The 19,406-nt window shown below is 38.3% G+C and overlaps 1 protein-coding gene across 4 annotated transcripts in view; it reads right to left on the bottom strand.

Moving 5' to 3' along the window:
* Window positions 1-19,406, bottom strand: part of CTNND2 (catenin delta 2) — a 641,466-nt gene that overhangs the window by 58,149 nt on the left and 563,911 nt on the right. For all 4 annotated transcript variants that reach the window (XM_064705500.1, XM_064705503.1, XM_064705501.1 and 1 more), the window contains one exon: window positions 12,209-12,359. In XM_064705500.1, the coding sequence (XP_064561570.1) occupies window positions 12,209-12,359 (151 nt within the window). The remainder of the gene's footprint in view (window positions 1-12,208; window positions 12,360-19,406) is intronic.

Below are 19,406 nucleotides of genomic sequence, written 5' to 3'. Positions count from 1 at the left end.
TGCAACAAATGAAGCTACTACTACAGTTCCCTCTGGTAAATAAAGCAAACTTCTATGTTTGAGTGAATTTAGTTACAATTATCCTATTACGGCCCTGATTCCACAATAACATGGTTATTCCCTCAAGTTTATACACTGTCACACTGAATCTGTGGTTTAAAATTCAGTGAACCTTGTCCTGAAGTAACTTAAGTATCTGCAATGATGTCACTGAGGTTAAAGACATTTAAATTGCATTTATCCACTTCTAATTTCGGAATTAGAGACTTTACACTGCTTGAAATAACAAATGTGGCAGTTTACCCTTATTCCATATAGTGTCCTTACTGAGATTTTAACCAGATAAGTAGATGATACGGTGGGCAGAAAACTGCTTGGACAAAAGGGTTTCATTGCCAGTATGAAACCCAGCTGGCAGCTGGTTACTTAGAGGCGCCCCGCAGGTGGTGGCACAGGGGGCAAGACTCTTTCACATCTTCACTGACAGCCTGAAGGACAGGACAGAAAGAAAGACTGTGGACCATGTATTTACTAGTTCTCCCACGTGCTGGGAGAACTAGGCAATACACTGAAGGGCAGGACTGCTATTCAGATGGACAGCTGAACAGCAAACTCAAAGTTCAACAAAGGCAAATGCACTCAAGATTAAACAAGCCCCTGTAGCAGCACACAGACGGGTGCCAACTGGTTAGAAAGCAACTTTTAAAGAAAAAAAACCTGAAACCTAGAAGTGCTGGTAGAGAAGTTGAGCATGAATGCAGAATGTGCCCTTGCAGTGCAGAAGGCCAATGACATCCTGGGCTTTATTCCATGGAGCTGGCCAACCCAACAAAAATATGATCCTTCCTCTCACTCAAAAAGTTCTGCATCTGCACTACACCTAGAGTATCACATGCAGTTTTTTTCTGCCCAGTACAAAAAGGCAAATTGCAAAATACTGAAACAAGTTCAGTGGAGCACCACAAAGACAGCTGGGGACTGGAACACATGGCAGACAATAACTGCATCATCAGGGCCTTAAAGGAAAGTTATGGGGAGATCTTGCTATTGTTTACTTCTACCTAATGGAATGGTGTGGAGAAGATGGGGTCAGGATCATCTTAACGACTTCCAGTTTAAGAAGAAGAAGAAGCAAAAGACATGCTGGAATACAGGAAATTCCAACTGATAGAAGGAAGACTAATTTTGCTATGGTGGTGGTCAAACAACAGAAGAGGTTGCCCAGGAAGGTTGAGGAATCTCCATCTCATCTGCTGGATAAAGTTTGAAGCAACTTTCTGTTACTGAACCAGCTTGACCTCTGGAGGCCCCTTCCAAGCCAAACAGATCCAGCAATACCAAATTTTGTCTTTATTGCACTTGCAGACTGAAGCCTTCCCTACAACCTGAAAAAGTTACTTCATTTTTAAGTGTATTTTCCAAAGTTACTCAGTTAACCTAATTTTCTAGGCTTAAATGGACTAAAGGAAGTAAACTGGCACAATATCATCTAGTGACCAAAGGAATTTCATAGTACATGTATTCCAGACTGTTAGCAACTACTTAACAGCTGAGACCACAACGACAAGCAATTTTGAAATTCATTGCTGTTTCCTTCCCTGCACATTTATCAAGGTTTATAAACCATCAGCAAGGTAGGTTTTATTTCTATTTCTTTTTGTAAGGTAAACAAACTTGTCAATCTACTGACAATTCTCAAAACTATCTCTCTAAAGATGTCTCTCTGATTATGTTTACTTAAAATCTTCATTCTGGAATATTGGAGTGATTGTATCAATTATTTAGTTCATTTTTTCAAACAATAAAGGCCTTCAATTTTAAGTGCTAACAAAATGCTGTTTCCTTTTGTCTTATCCTGGTCTTTCAATTTGCACTGCTCATATTACACATCAATACAAAAAACATGGATTTAAGCATTAATGCATCCCAATACTTTCTTAGGTCAATTCCTGAAGTTCAATCTATCATTATAAAATATCATATATTATACATATATCAAATTGCTAACTCTAGGGGGTAGTCATTGAATCTTTTTCACATTCACACAACCTCTTGCATAACACAGCCACAAGAGGAAGCAAAAGGAAAATGGAAAACATAGTAACACAGAAGATTGTATCAGTAATACCAGATTTTATAGAGATGCCATGGAGAGATCAATCGGGCTTTGAAGCTGATTCTGAAGGTTCTCTAGGCTTTCCTTGGGAGCAAAACTACATTTCTTTACTTTTGTTTAATTGAGCCCATCGAGATATTAAGTAGAAGAATCACAGTCTTACCTTATGGAATTATGATAATAAGGCCCCTCAGCAAATTGATTATTCCCTCACTTATCTCAGATGATGAGAATTTGTTACCCTTTTAATATTTTGTAACTGTGTATTACAAAACTGCTCTGTTAAATTCCACCCCTTACAAGCACGAAACAGCAGATTTTGATTTTGTAAAATACTGTTTGTTAAGTAGGGGTGGAAGTGGATTTTTTCTAAGACTTATTTAACCAATAAAAACAAACAAACAAAAAAGAGCCCATAAATGACCAGAAACCTAAGAGTGACAGTGCTACCAGCCAGTCCCAGCCAGTGCCTTCTGAGAGGCTACATGTGCATAAAGGTACAATATTCATAGGAAACACAAGCATTCATTTGCAAAGGCTGCAGCAAAACACCTTTATTCTGCTTTCTGTAATTAGGAGTATATTTGAAGTTTTACTAGTATTACCTGAAACAAGGGCCTTTAACACTGAAATTCATAATAAATGATGGAAACAACCAGGGTATGACTTGGCTCTTACAAGCGAAAACATCCTACATCGAAGTACTTAATGAAGACAAATTAAACTGTCAGAAAACAGAAGCCTCTGAAGATGGCATGCAGAACCCAACAAGTGTTGTGACTGACTGCCTTTTTTATATCCATCAATGACTAAACCAACACATGCTCACAGGTATTTTGGCACAGAGTGCATATAACCCAACAAAGAACTACCATCACCTTCTGCCCATACTGGGCAAGTGCTACGAACCAGAATATTGTGTAAGCACCTAACAGTCAGGAATAGAAAGAATAACTAAATTCAAATTAACTGCACTGAGATTTAGTTAAAATGCCAGTTTTAAGAATCCAGACATTCACAATCTTTCCTAATCCTGCATTCTTTGAACACTAACTCTCTGGTATCTTCTACCTTTGCTGTTGTCCAAGTTTCAGTCAAGGACAGAGTTAATTTTCTGAGTAGCTGTGACGGGGCAGAGCCTGGAGCTGTGTAGGTGTGGCCAAGATATGGTGTTATTAAAGACTATCATTGTCTCAGGCTTGAGGGAAAAAGAAAGCATGGATGTGGACAATCTGTCCACTGTTTTGTTCACTGTCCTGGTTGGAGACCAATTTTTGTAGAACAGCCTCTTTTTGTACCAATTCTGTATCTTTTTGTTATCAACTTTGTTGCTGTTCCTGTTACTGTCTGTCTTCTTATCTCATTGTGGTTTCCAGTAAATTGTTCTTATCTCAGCTTGGTATGTCTGCCATTTGTCTCTCACTGGAGGGGATGGGGACAGGAAAGCAGCTTGTGGTTTTTCACTTCAGTGGGAGCACTAAATTAAGGAATACCATTCCTAAACCCTGACAGTTGCATTTTTATCCAGTAAAAATCAGACTTTCTATGGTGCATTTTTAAATCTAATAGATGATGACAAACACACGGGTTGCATATTTGCAGGTACTTTATTTCTGTGTTAGCCTACAATTACTCCTCCTGTGCAAGGACATAGCTTAGGTCCCTGCAATCAGAATTTTCTACCAGTATTACCTTTGTGAATGAATGCTGTTCGGGTTTTGTCCTTAACATTTTTCCTTTTCAAACACTCTAAAACATGAAGAAAACTTTGGGGACACTAAAATACAAGTGGAAGTATCTCTTAAAAGCCACACAAGGTGAGGGGGACATTGTGTGCTGCCCACTTCACCTGTCAACATCTAACCTGGGAACTAGGATTGAATGAGATTTTGCAGGAACAACTGCACTAATTTAGAGAGTGCATGGATGTAGATGCACAGAGAAAATTACTGTTAATATGACTGAAAGCCATCTATAAGTAGTTTAAATTTAATCAATACACATTCGTCCTTCCTTTTCTTACTGGTTTAAAATTTTTCCATTTCTCAGATCCACTTTCAACATGTTTTGAAACTACAGTGGCCCAGACCCATTCTCAGGGTCTTCACACGTAAGAAGAAAACAACGTTCCTTTATCAAATGCTAATTCACCTGTCATGTTCTACTGTCTTGCACTGACATTTCATGAATGGGAATTTGAGTTACTTCAAAGAAAAGTGCTTTTAGTAAAAAATGCCATATATGTCACTTCTATAATTTAAAAGTCATTTAAGGTGATATGTATTTCAGGGCAAAACACTATTTTGAATCTTACAGGGAATAAAACTAGCTCGCTGTTTCATCAATTTAAGTTCATACACAATAGGCTGGAAACATGTTTTGATACACTTATCTGTTACTGTAAGGCTGTCACAAAACCTGGATTTTCAAAGCTGTTTTTCCATTCTCATGGATTTAAAAGTGCTTTTAAAATCACTTTGGCAGTTTCTGAAATTTGCATTTCTACCTTTGTATATTTCATGTGACTAAATTATACGCACTTTTTAGATCAGAACTCCAAAAGGTAAGTGGCACTTCTCAGCACGAACATACTGAGAAACAGAGATGAAAATTAATATTAAATTGTTTGAAATGTCAATCTTCTGAGTGAGAAAAGCAGATGCAGTTATAGTTTAATTGCTTGCTACCTTGTGCAGGAGAAGAGAAATGAACAGAAATTGTTTATCTCAAATAAAATGTAAGGTGCAGGTCAGGGCACGTTCTCATGTGTGAAATGCACATCAGTGAAGTGAAAAGGCACATCCCTCAGCTGTTTTTGGAGGTGGTGGTGTTTTTGGCAGTCACAATTAATTTAGGCTTTCTTGGGCCACCTCTACAAGATTTTGCAACTTTTATGACTTCCATTCAGAATTCAATCTTAAGAAATACTGAATGTAAATACAAAACGATAAAACCTATAATGAAGACTTGAAGGTCTGTAAACCTTAAAGCTCTATATGGCATCATTTAACATTACCATGACCATCTAGAGAAGCTGTCATGGTGCAATACTGAAGATGATCCCCTTGATTACAGCACTTAAAATAGAAATACAGGCATTTTACAGGCATTTCCCCACAGTTTACTCTACTAGAAGGAATAGCTGACCTATGGCTGGGTTGTGGTTACAATTTGTGAAGCATCTTGACCTTACTATGACAGAGATGAAATGATTCTCTGACTTGGCATTACAAGTAAAAACAGATCTATGGAAGCAGTATTCCCCATTATCCTAGATTTGAATCTGCATGCAGTTATTTCTGCTGGTTTGGGTGACAATGAAAAATTGTAGAGCTTTTTCACTAATTGCCCTTGCCAAGTCTATTGACCTAATTAAAGGGGAGCAGGACAGTGCTTAGCCTGTATTGTGAGAACAACTTCTGATGGAATACTACTTCCCTATCTTAGTGACACAAAAGTTGGCCACTCAGTCTCTGGCCACTTCTTTAGGTTCTCACACTGGACCCATTAGACTGTAAGATCAAACATTTTATGTGATAGAGATAAGTGGGATAAACACCTAGAGGTGCCATTTTCTTTCTACTGCTCAGGAGCCCAGCTGACTACTTGAAACACCATTTTTTTCAGATATTTCATGGAAGAGAAAAATCCTTCCAAATCCAGGCAGGTGTATACTTAGGCAATAGGAAAGTTCAGATGTAGAAGTGTTGATCGAATTCTGAAAGTGTTTGATCTTGAGATTGATACTAAAGAAAAAGAATTCAGTTTGACCAATGTTAGTTTTCCTCCTAAATCTTCATGTGAGAGTGTTAATTAATAAGAAATGACTGAGACTGAAAATCTTTTCCAACCTCTGTAATTACCAGGTCTGCTTGTCACAAATATATTTGAGGAAACAGAGAGCAAAAAGCAACATGCAAGTGGCTAAGGCACATGAAAAGTCAATGTCTCCTTGACACAAGGCTTTTACACCACAATGGAAAAAGTACTTAACATTTAAACATTCATCAGGTTACATTCTCAGCTAACTTATTTATACAACACTAAAAACCAGGGAGTTCAGATGTTGCTATACAAGTGCTATAAAACATCATAGTTTAATTACTCCTTTACTAACTTTAATAGCATCTTTCTCTTCACTGATGAAGAGTAAGGAGCACCATTTATTAATGCATGACAATATGTTTAATTTTGTAAATCAACTTCCTCAACTTCTTGATGACAGCCTGTTCTCATTCAGGTATCTGTTTATTGTTTTGCCCAGCTCAACTATCAAACACAAAAATGAAGAGCAATAAAAATGGATATAAATTTAAAAACTGCAGGATATATTATGTTGTCACCTTCTTCTGAACAAATGTCTGATTAGTTCTTTCTGGAATCTTCTGCATTACAAATTTAAGTCAATTGAGCATTCCAGTGACTAAGATGCTTTATACATCAATTAAAAATCCAGTAAAAAAATTCACTCTCTCTCACTGTCAGCAGCTATATGTGTGAGAAATTCGAAAATGCTCACATCCAAATATAAGAGAAAGCTGCATGTAGGCACTGTTAAGGGGGATGAAAGCTGCATATTTGATCTAATCATTTCCCAATACATCCCCACATTCCCTATCAACGTACATTACTAGGACTCAGCTGTTGTTCTTGTAACTCCAAAACTGGAAACTCTTTTCACTTAGAATTATTACTAAATCTAAAACAAAATGCAGCTATGCTCTGAGATAGGAGGACTCCATGTAGCTGTTAATACACCAGAAGAGCCATGTTCTGCTCTGAGAATGCAAATACTTGATTCTGACCCATTTTCAGCCTCACAGCTAAAAAGCAGTCTTTCCAAACGTTGATATCACACTTTGAAATAAGATATCTGAACTTTCTTTGAGTGCAAAGCTAGGCAAGGTGACCCTGTGAGTTTCCTTCCAACATGAATTATTCTGCAAATCTAACAATTCATTAGAGTTGTGAACTCCTGATATATCATTCAGTCAAACTCAAGTTTAGCAATAAAAATTTGAAACAAACACCAGGCACCCAAACAGACTCACACTGCTATGAGATCACAAGACATACACTGACAATTTACACACTTCTTAGTTGGTTTTCATCACTAAACAACAGTGATATGGTAATACAGGGCAACTTCCACCTTCTCACAATAAGTAGTATCTTATTTTTAGACAAAATAAGTCACTTTCTGTGAGTCTCTCAGTCACCTATAAGGGCATCCAATACAGGCATCTTATCTTAGACAATGAACTTCTAGGCACCTAGCAAAAGTAAGCAGTTTCCAGTACCCATTAGGTAATAATTTAATTGATGTGCTACTGTTGAATTTTGCATGTATAACTGCATTACTGACAGACAAACAGTGAAAAGAGGATAATAATTCAGTACAGACACACAGTCCCCAACTCAGGAGCCATTATTTAAAAATGAGGCCCTGTTTTGAAACCTAATTCAAAACCCTGTGAAGGCAGAAGAAATCGTACCACTAACTTTACTTATCCGAATCAAGCTTTTAAAATAACAGCCGTTAACAAATATTTTTAAATATTATAACACTTCAACTTATCCCATCAAACTTCACAGAATCTAGAGCCCTGAACAGACACCTGGATTCTCTAAACATTTTAAGGGCATAGATATGCAAGGACTTCTTTTCTACACAATGTAAGAAGTCAACAAAAACTTTGAAGTTTTTTGAAGTGTAACTGTCCTCCTTTTCTCCAAGGGATTAAAATACTACCAGTCTCTAAAAAAGAAAAAAAAAACCCTTTTATTTAACTGCAAAAGTGCAGACAAGAGGCCAAGAGAAAGAATGGTTCTTTTCAATTACTAGTACAATATTCCTCTTAATCAGAATTCTGACCCAGAACGGCATTAGAAACCATTGTCAGGATAAAACGAAAGTGACAGAACGACTTAAAGCACAAAACTGTGCATTGAAGTTTTATACATTTTACCTCCAGCTCTGCTTTCTCTCCAAAGCCCGTACTCTGTGGACTTACCACTGAACAGTACTAATACAAATTCCAAATTTTCCTTCAAGAGGAAAAATCCTACATTGTACATATTTTGTAGTACATGAATAGTGACAAATTTCTCATCTGGGGCAGCTAGAAAAATCAGCCTAACTTGTTTGAAAGACCACCTACTGCACTTCAAAAAACCACAGTAATTGCCATTTAAAATAAAAGGTAACTGCCGTGCATACAGAAGAACAAGGAAAACGCAAATTTTGGGGATAGTCATCCTTCAAAAGTTTCAAACAGGGATAGTCTGTACATTCTTGTTTACGTAGAATAACAATTCACATTATTTTTCAATTAACTGTATAATGCATAATCTCCTTTGTCAAAGTGGTCATGGATAGCAGCAGAGAGGAAAATGCTGTCTGTCTTTCAGATAAAGGAAGGATGAAGCTGGCTTGTTTCCCAGGACTGAATGGGGAATTCTGATTTGGAAACCTTCTCACATGCAGAGTGGGGAGAGAAGGGAGGCTGCTGCACCAGTGCTCGCTGGGAGAGTCCTAAGTGTACAGTGCAGGCTCAGGCAACCACAGAAAGTTCCCCAAAAGTCCAGAGGAGGACTTTTGAACCAGAAAGGTGTGGAGGGCGTTTGAACCAGAAAGCCATTGAAGGTTGCTGGGGCAGACTGCAAGGAAACAATTCATCCTGCCAAGATGCTGTTTACAGGAGATGGGTTTACTTTTTACTTTTTTGCCCCATCCAGCTGATCCAAGTTTCTTGTAATTAAGGAAAAGAAACTATATTAGTTAGCAATTTCTGATAGCATGCCAACGAAATGTGGCTTTAGAAAATGGAATTTTGCAGGTGCACTCACTGTAGGGAAGACAGTGGGACAGCTTTGGTGTGAGGTGCTGGCCTGATCAGCACTGCCAGAAGCAAGAGGTCTGCAGAAAACCCTCAAGTTAAAAACTGCATTCCCAGCAGAAAGAGAATAATATCATATTCTCAAACTAAGGTGCCAGTATAGCTCTGAGGAACACAGAATGGTGGGTTTGTTATTCTACTTTCCCTTACTCACCTTTTTTTTTGAGAGAAAGGGACAGATGAAGAAGAGGGAATGAACAGGGGAATGACATAACTACACAAAGGTCATCAACATAGCTTTTAGAGGACCTGTGGGAAAAAAGTGATTTTCTTCTGCCTAAGTGAACAGTTGAAAACAAATAAAAGTGATTTTTGTCAATTCAGTGACATCTACACGGGCTGGGGGGGAGAACCTAATGGACCCATGGAGAAGTTTAGCAGAGACAGAACCTGCTTCAAGGAAGGAAAAGCCGCCTTCCAAAATGCTGAGCACATGAATAGAAGTAGAAAAATGTGATACCAGAGGGACACAGGGATGCTGCACAGCCTAGATCACTGAAAACAAGGAAGAACAAAACGGGCAATATCAGTAGTGGATCTTTCCCTCAGCTGGGAGAGAGAAAAGGCTGAGAAACCTTTCCCTTGGGTGCTCTCTTGGGAACAACGAAGACTGTGTACTATTTTATGCAAACAAGGGTCCTGGAAGTCAAGTGAAAATGAATGTTGTCTAACCTGTGACCAGGAATGAACCTGGGCAGTGTGTTCAAGAAGAGAAAACTGAGTGTTGCATTATCTATTCCAGTACTAAGTAGGCCAGATTTACCATGTTTTTGAGGGCAGTTCAATTTTGGGAAGAAGAAGGATGAAGGATGTCTCCTGTCTCAGCCAAGGGACACATGACACAATGCAAAAGCAACGAGGAAGGAGAAAAGAGCAGGTCTTTTTAAAGACATGGAGCATGCCTGGAAGGAAACCCAGGAAGAAGACCTCAATATAAATAAAGAAAATGTTGCTATGGGGATGGCTCAGATAAATTATAAGAGAAGGCTCTCACCAGCCTTTAGCAATATAGCATCATAGTTGATAAATCTGTGTGAAAAACAAAACAGATTGGTCAATTCAATGAAGTCTAGTATGAAACTTCTGGCCTTTGAGAAAAGGGTCTTTTTGTTTCTTTTGTAGCACAGTACAGGTGAGCCTGGATTTTAGGAAGCTTTCTAATATATTTTCCAGGTTCCCCAATACTGATTTATGGGCTGCTTGGCAGCAGCAGAATTAATATATCATTCTCTGGCACATTTCAGTAAAAAAATGTCAGTCGGGAATGGAACGACAGCACCACTGAAAAGAAAGCTTTATAAAGGCACTAAAAACTCCCCAACCAACTCAATTCTAGCTGTGTAACTTTACTATATATACAGTTGGAAAATTCTCCTTTAGGAAAGATAACCTTTAGGAAAGGTTGTTTTATGGGGAAAATTCCAGCTTGTGAGGCAGAGTGTGTCACCACAAGAATATGATGCACCAACGACAATCAGAAAGAGAAAAGATAAATAGCATGTTGATTTTGCCTAGGCAGAAGGATGCTTGAGGAACTACCCTGATAAAGCACAAGCTCCTTTTGAGGCTTCCTTTGCAAAGCAACAGCTAAGGCATCCTGCAATACATATACAATACACAGAAGTGCAATATCACAAAAATGGATGGACTACAACTTGAGTTGAAATCCTTGACCACTGCTGATGTTTAGCATTTCTAAAAATCAGCTCTATGATAGGCCCTATTTGCTAAGAAACACTAGAGAACAACAGCAGTAATGACCGCTATTACTGTTTCTTTGAAGTCCAATGATGAAAGCCGAAGAAATGAACATACAAAGATCACAGCTGAAATGGTCCAAGAATTATAATCATAACTCCCCTGTCATATTGGCATGTTTGGACTGTTTTTAAGCTGCAGAAAATTACTATTGCAATTATGAAGTACAATTTCTCAGAATAACATTACAAATAACATGAAGCAGAGCAGCACTCACCAGCTATTATTAGCTGGCTACATAAATAAAAATATTAGGTTATTATATTCACCAGACTCTTCCCACATTTTTTAAATTTATCTTTGCTTTTATGATGTGTTATTTAAGAATTTCATAAAATACTAAAATGTTGAGGTTGTGCAAATTTACTATCCATAATTTAACCAGTATTTTGAATGGCACACCAGAGTAAAACAGCTCAATTTTAAATGTATAGTGTTACACTCCTAAATGAAATTTGCAGATCCGGGAACATTAGTACAATAAGACACTCCTCCCAATATGAGAGGAGTGACTGCCCTGTTTTAGCAACTTGCAGAGCACTGCTGTAAAGAAGCATTGACCCTAAGCTAGCACTGAATGCAAATAATAAACATTATGATCATAGTATCTATTTACATAATTCTGTAATCAAAAGCAGAGAAGAAATATGCTGCAATGATAACAAATTAACAAGTTAGGAAAAATTAACAGAAAATATGCTCTTAATGTACAGAAGTAGAAATAATCTGGTTATGATTGTTGAAATAGTTAAAAATCAAGGAAGTGATTATTTTTCAAAGACAGAACATGAAAATAAAATCTCAATGACCCACAGTGTTTGGATGAATTTCAGCTAAAAAAAACCACTAAAAGCCTGAACAAAATAAAACCCCCATATGTGTGCTTCCTGTACGATCAGAATTTGGGGCAATAACGATTTACATGAATTATTGTCCTTTTCCTTAACACCATATTTGTTTGTGAAGCAAGAGTCTCCCAGGTCTCTTGCTGGAGCTACTAATCTGCCCAGTAAATTCCTGTAACCTTCTTAAAATTTTTATGCCTTGTTACTTCATGACTCCAAAGTTATTTGCAATAGGTAATCTGAGGATCAGGAGGGGGTGCTCTGCTTAGATCCTTGATCTGGAAGATGCAAGTGCTACTGCCAGCCTAAGAATGAAATGCTAAAGCAGAACAAAGCCATTGCTTTTCTTACAGAGATTACAGCCTGAGACATCAAGAAACACTGCATGATGTTTAATTAATTTAACAATTCCTTGATATATACTAGCAAGCTGTCACATAAAATCTGAATATGACACACTAGAGAAAGAATTAAAGAAATTGTTCTAGATATGTGAGAATAATTTTCATTGTGCTCATTCTGCGGCGAACTGGAAAAAAACCAAACCATCCCCAAGCCCACAGTATATATATTGTCTGGAAAGAACATACCTATTAACTCTTTATTTCTGACATCTAAGGCCATGTTTCGTAAAGCTGTAGCGACTGCACATACCACCCGGTCATTGTCTATCCGGAGCAGCTCCACCAGGATGGGCAATCCTTTCTCCTTGCGGACGGCAGCGCGGATGTACACCGACCACTGCGAACACACGGGACAGAGAGAGGGGACACAGTGAGCAATGTGACACAGTTCAGTTCACACCTGAACTCACAACACTGTAAGGGCCAACAGAAGCACCTGGATGCAAAATTCAAAGGAGTGGAAATATTTGCATTGATGATGCCAGGCAACCACTTGATTTGGCAATCAGCACTCTTTTTTTTTTTAATGGTGACAGAGAAATTAAATGATGAATTGACTTCTTTCCCAGCACACCTGGTTACATTTTCACGGCCCAAGTCTGCAGACAACTTTCTTTTCACCAGCGTTTTGTATGCAACATCTAATAATGCTTGTTTACTGCTAAACTAACAATATTTATTTTACAAAATATGTATTTGTATTACAAAGCAAGTTCAAGAGGTCTGAGTATTCTTTGTTGTTACCCTAAGAATTATTCAGTCTATAAACATGAAAACACTATTATCATTTCTCTTGTGATTGTTAACTTGTTCAGAAGGAGAACTGAGGATAATTTCATGCCTGGTTTTGGCAGCTGTAGTGATCCTAACTGGAATACTATTGTACATTGAAGGGCCAGCCATTCCCTCAAGAGCTGACCTGAGGGCAGTGTGTGCCTGTGCTGTGCCTGGCCGCAGGTATCACGTGGCTGCAGGATAAAGCCAGTGGCTGATTCTATGAGAGAAGCCTGTAGGCATCTCCCACTTGACAGCTGGTCATGACACCACAGGCACGGCCTTGTCTTTGTATCAAAGCGAGCAGAATGTTCTCATGTAAACATCCTTTTCATTTGACAGCAGAAATGATGAATGGAGTTGTTTACTTCTAAAAAACTCTTCAGGAGCTCTAAAGATTATCACGTCAGTGAACAAGGGATCTGTGCAGTGTGTTGTAAATGATTAGGAAATCCATCCAGAGCTGTTCAACTTGGGGTTCCCAGCACATAAAGGGGTGAAAGATCAGCTATACTACCCTGTTTTGCATTCTGCTGCTATCTCCAGCAGTTGTAAAACATAAACAGGACAGCAGCTGTGAACTCGTGGGTTTAAAGTATATGGGTACTGCCAAAGTTAAGTTGTTTGGACACCTGTGGATGCACAGGTCTCCTCAGCACAGCCCACTTCAAAACAAGCCATCCTTTCACAGGCACACATTCCTTTCAGTTCATGTTCTCTTCTCTGCAATTTCCATAAAGTTCACATTCATGTTTCTTGTACTGACCGCTGAAAGGAAATTATTGAAGCAGAATGTCTTCTTCCTTTCAGTGCCATGGCATGGATGCTTATCTTGCCATTGTACCTGGAAGGTGAAGACAAGTTCTGGAAGGCCTTTGCTTTTGAAATATTTCAATTATTTCAGAAACTAGGATGATAAGTCTTAGGATTTTCTGATCTAGATGGCTCTTCTCTTTTGACAAAGACATCCCACTGTAAAGAATAATTACATTGCAATAGCATTACTCCATAGCCAGGCAGAGTAAAAAAAAAAAGCACATTCACTGTAAGTAGACCATGCTTAACCCCTGCATACAGCCTCTACTCACCACAGATGAAGAGCTCACTTTAAAAGCATCTGTTTATATCAGATATATGCCCTGAATAGCAAAAACCAGAATACATATTTATGATAAAAACAGTAGATGTGGAGATAGACAAGAACTCCAGTGCTGCAATGTCCGTAGCAGAAGTTCATTCCAGGTGATATGATTCAGGGGAAATTGGGAAAAAAGGAACACAAACCAGAATTCCAGAATTTAAAGAGTATTTTTTACTAATTCTCCTCTGTAGTAACTATGCATAACAAAAGCCAGTTGGCTGGACTTTGCTGAAGATGAAAGTGATAACAGTTATTATAAGCTATCTTGTCAGTTACGTTGGACAAGGGGTTCTCAGCATCCCTGGGCATAATAATGTGTCTAAAACATAAATGTGCTGACATTTTGTGCTGCAAAGCAAAAAGCATAGGGGAGATAAATGATAGCAGGACTCCTTGTTGATCTTTTTCTATGCTCTCTCCTCCAGTCTCTTCTCTAGAACCAGTGTGTAGGATGATCATCAGATAAAAAAAAATAAAACAGATCTTAAGGATCAAAGAGTTTAACAGGAAGTATTTTGTGAAAAAGTTTCTTCCCTATACATTAATTTTAATGGTATATTAAGTATAAAGGATGCTATGGAAACAACAAATGGATATTTCCAACCTTCCTGGCTTAATAAATATGTATTTAACTGCCAGTTAGATTTATTCTCACCTGCAGCTGGGAAATGAGCAATACCTCCTTGCACTTAAAAAATGCTATATTTTGTACATCTCTCCCAGGGGAAGCATCTGTTGTGTCTGCTGTGATTACAAGGTGACTGCCAGCGTGAGAGTTCAAGATAACAGTGAGAATATTTTGAGAAAGAAGTTAGCCTGTCTGGTTGAGGTGAGAGTTCAGGCTGGCTGAGAGTATTGTGAAAGATGCGGCTGTTCATTGCAGAAGTAAATCACAGATGTAGCATCTCCAAAATGGGCTACATGTGGAACCAGTGGGGGTGTTTGTTTTGAGAGCAAAAAACCTTGTCTATGTCTATTCAATACCAGGGAGAATCAAAAATAATCCCTTGGATTACTCACTATATTTTAAAAACCTCCATTCTAAAACCTCAGTAAACAGTTTTTCTTTGATTTTTTTTAGCCACCTACCAAGAGAAAACATAAGCACATGTTTTATAAAGCCAGGTTACAACTGGATGTAGCACTGAAAGTGTTACAAGGATGTCGCACTTTCATCATCCATTCCAACCCAAAAGCTTAAGAGCAACAAATTAGGAAATGTTTTTCTTTTAAACTTAGAGAGAGAGTAGGAGACACTGTAGGAGAAACACTGAAATAACTCGGTATGAAAAAAAAAGAGAAAATATAAACCTCCTTACTAAATAAACAACAAGCAAGCCTTCAGGATCTGTAATGAACTAATCAATTTGATTACAACAGTAAAAAAGAGAGCTCCAAAGCTTTCACAGGGGAAAGATCCAGATATATTTTTTTACAGATGCACATATGCACACATACATATAAAACAATGGGTGGAGGACTACAGAAAAGTTATGTACAAAACCTCTCCTCTCTCCTGTGTACTTCTCTCCTTCCCAAGCTGTCTTTTTCCAGAGGATGTCATCCACTTTGGGAAAAGTTCACAGACTCCTCAATGTGTGATTTGCTATCATTTAATCTGCTGCTTCAAGTCATGAACCTTAGGCAGAAAGAGAGAAACGCTTTTAATTGTTTCAAGGGTCTCTGGAGAACTTTCCATGTGGAAAGTGGTATGAACTGTCTGGTTCTTTTTCCTTAAGCTGCCAATTAGGACAAGTCTCTGCAAGCAATTATGCTGCACTGTGTGGATTTCAGGAAAGCTCAAATGGAGGTGCCTCAAAAGGCTATTTCATTCTTGCAGAGAATGGAGAAATTGATTCAGCCTTGTGTACACTGATGATCCCTCTGTTTGCCTAAAGCCATCGTGTGGTGCCTGCATTTCCACATTGTGGGTCAACTGCTAATACGAGCTCAGTGAAGCATAAAAGTGAAGAGATGAAAAAATCATAAAAAAGAAAAGAGACAAAGAGTTTGTTGCCTATCAGTAAGTAAATGAGGCACTCTGCTAATACACTTAATCATCCTGTTACTGCACAAATCAGTGGCAGTGTCAATGATCAAATAGCTGTTCAGTTTGTAAAGCAAAAGCACCCCTGTGGGAACAGCAAACACTTTAGCGGGAACAAGCAGCCAGAAAATAAAATAAAATCATTGTTGTTGCATCAGATTGAGGCTAAATTATCAGAGACAAGCACAGGAGCCAAAGTCTGTGCATGAATACACTTTACCAATAATGGAATTTGGGGGGCATAACTACTACACATCCCTTTGAAGGTAAACAGTAGAGCTCTATGTCCACTTTCATTAGTAGCTTCCTTTTTATTTTCATCACAGTAATTAGGTAGAAAAAGAGAGTAAACTTGCAAATTATTTTTTTGTTTGTCAGATACCATCTGCACAAGTGAATGCCTCTACAGATTTAAGATTATATTAGGCTGAAAGTCAAGAAAAGCGTAATTACTCTAGATAAAACTCAATTATATTTTTCAGAAGAATTTAAAAGCACTTATTCACTTAACTCCTTTTGGTGTTTCATATGGTTTTCTTTATTTCTCTATGAAGCAGGAACACAGGAGACCAAACTGAACAATGAAGAAATTTCCATCATAAAATGAAAAAGAAGAACACTAGCAAAATAAATTCCCCCTCTAAAAATGCAAGAAGCACCAACAACTGTATACACTTGACATTTTGAATGGATTCACTTTCCTGCCATTGACATCAGTGCTCCCCAAGTGTCTGCAGAATATTTCATCCCATTCTTCAGCTTTGACTAGAATTTGGATTGTACTGTACAGTTCAACACTGTGACCCAACGACTACTGAGTTACTGAATACTAAAGGAACTACTGAGACATAAAAACCACAACATGAAAGTTAAATCAGGAGTGCAGGCATGACACAGCAAACTAAATTACTCAGCAAACTAGAGTACCAGGAAGATTAGAGAGACTTGAGGTCTGCTATCAAAGGCTTAGAAAGAGTCCATGCTAACAGTAGTAGCAGACCATGAAAGAGAACTGCATGTGGAATAATCAAAGATCAGTGAGTAATTAAAGACTAATATTCCTCTCTGTCTGATCAGACTCATTGTAATATACCTATCAGGAAAAAAGGAAAATATTTTTATATTCAAAAATTACAGATCTACTTTACTCAAAAAACTATTGGGATCCCTAAGAAGTCACATCACCTGACAGAGGAAAGCTCTGAAATCTTGGTTAACTCTGCAGTTTCTGAAGAGAGCAGAAAGAGACTTCCCAAGGACTTTCTGTCCCAATTGTGGTGTTCTACTCCCAGAAATGATCCTGTCTGGTATATTACTAGCAAGCTCTCTACATCTTTGTGTTGGGACAAGAGTAAAGTGTTAACTACTTACTCTTTTGTTCCACAACTTTAGTCAAGGTTAAAGAGAAAGGAAAAAATCCAGTGGGTAAAGATACTAAGTTAAGTAAATTAACTAGAGAAAAATAAAAGTGTTAACAGATGTTACCTTAAGCAGGAAGGCAAAACCGATAAGGAACTGCCTTAGCACCTCATCATTCTTGGTTCTGCAGAACAAGTAGGTATTAAGTTTCTAAAATCATCTGAGAACTTTTATGATCAGTTTTCCAAGCATTGTAACTAGTATAATTAAAAAAGAAAAGATTTGGGACAAAAGTGACACATCTCACGGGAAGAAAAATGCTTATAGTAAGGGATTACCTTGAACATGAAGCCACTATGAACTACTGTGCTCCCATTCCATATACAGATGGCCATGCTAATTTCTTTATGATATCTGTGATACAAGTGTTTGCAGCAGCAGGTCTTGCTTTTTAAATATTGTCCTGTCCCTTCAATTTTGTCTTCTGTCCTCTAGAGCCAATATATCTCCAATGTGTTAACAATTTATGTATTTATACAGTGCAATGTATTTAACAATTGATGCTGCCTCATTTATGAGGTGTTTCTACCCAGGTAAAAATTCCTGACAGAACAAAGCATTGGAATTCCTGACAGAATAAAGCATTGGTGATTTTAAAAATTGACTTTGTTGATTACATAGTATGTTATAAGTGATCTTCTGCATCCCAGCACATAATGATTCATAATACTACTATTTTGGATAAAATGAAAGTAAGCCTTTTCACTGTAATCCAAGAAAACTTTCTCCTGGAACAGCCTGATGAAACTTCAAAGGGTTAATACCTAAATAACTAGAGTCATCAGAAAAGTCTGGCAAGGAACCCACAATATGTCCTTGCCTGATAAGAGAAGATTGATAACCTAGATGTCTGTTGCTTTAAAAAATAATTACTCATTATCTTCAAGAGTCTGCATGGTAAGGAGCTTGAAACTCTCTCTCATACTGCTCTTTGATGCAGCTGCACTGACCTTGTGCCTAAAATGGTCCCTTTTATGTTTTCAGTTTCCTTATCTAATAATTTACTTAATGGAGCTCTTGCTCCTATGAGAGTCAGATTTCCCTGGCATGGAATTAACAAAATAAATGCAGTTGCTTGTGTAAGGAACAAAGACCAAGATAGCCTCTAGCCAATCTCAAGAGATCAGGCCAATGAGCCATAAACACCATTCACATGGGTATTGTACCTGTATATTAGGGATCAAAGGCAGGGACATTCAGCAGTCTGACCAAAGAGCTCCTCATTCCCTGCTGAGTATGATCAAATATGGTACAGAAAGGAGAGGCACTAGAAAGAACCAGCCAAGGAATGCTGGAGTTTCCTGAGAGTGATACTGACCTCAACAGAGCAGCACTTGCTCCTCATGTTATAGTCAAAGGATAAAAAAGGAGGAGGCTCAGCAGAACTGCTACCTTGGACTTGCAGAGGACAAACTTTGGACTGCGTAGGAGACTGGTTCACAGAGTACCTTGGGAGGCAGCATTGAAGGGCAAAGAAGTCCAGGAAGGCTAGACATTGTACAAGTTGGAAATCATAAAAGCTTGTTCCAGTTGTTTAGAGGAACAAGTCATCCCTCTATGTTAAAAGATGAGCTGGTGGGGAAAAGCAGCAGCCTGGCTGAACAAAGCTGGAGCTCTGGAAAAATGAACCGAGTTTTTCCCTTCCCTTCAGAAGAAGGGAGCTCAGGAGGACTACATGGATGTTCTGAGGTTTCAGGGAGAAAATCAGAAGGCCAAAGTCCAGCTAGAACTTAATCTGGCTACTGCTGTAAAAGACAACAAAAATATAAGTTTCTATAAATACAGCACCAACAAAAAGAAGGCTAAGGAGAATCTCAATCCTTTATTGGATGCAGGGAGAAACACAGTGACAGGGGATGAGGGAAAGGCTGAGATACCTAATCCTTCTTGCCCTTGGATCACAACGCCCCTGGGCAGTGCCACAGGCTGGGGGCAGAGTGGCTGGAAAGTGGCCAAGCAAAAAAGAACCTGGAGGTGCTTCTTGACAGGGGTTGAACACCATC

Source organism: Zonotrichia leucophrys, chromosome 2, assembly GCF_028769735.1.
Source record: "Zonotrichia leucophrys gambelii isolate GWCS_2022_RI chromosome 2, RI_Zleu_2.0, whole genome shotgun sequence".
Classification (NCBI taxonomy): Eukaryota; Metazoa; Chordata; class Aves; order Passeriformes; family Passerellidae; genus Zonotrichia; species Zonotrichia leucophrys.
The sequence above is the reverse complement of the archived record's forward strand: the minus strand, read 5'-3'. Positions and strand labels throughout refer to the sequence as shown.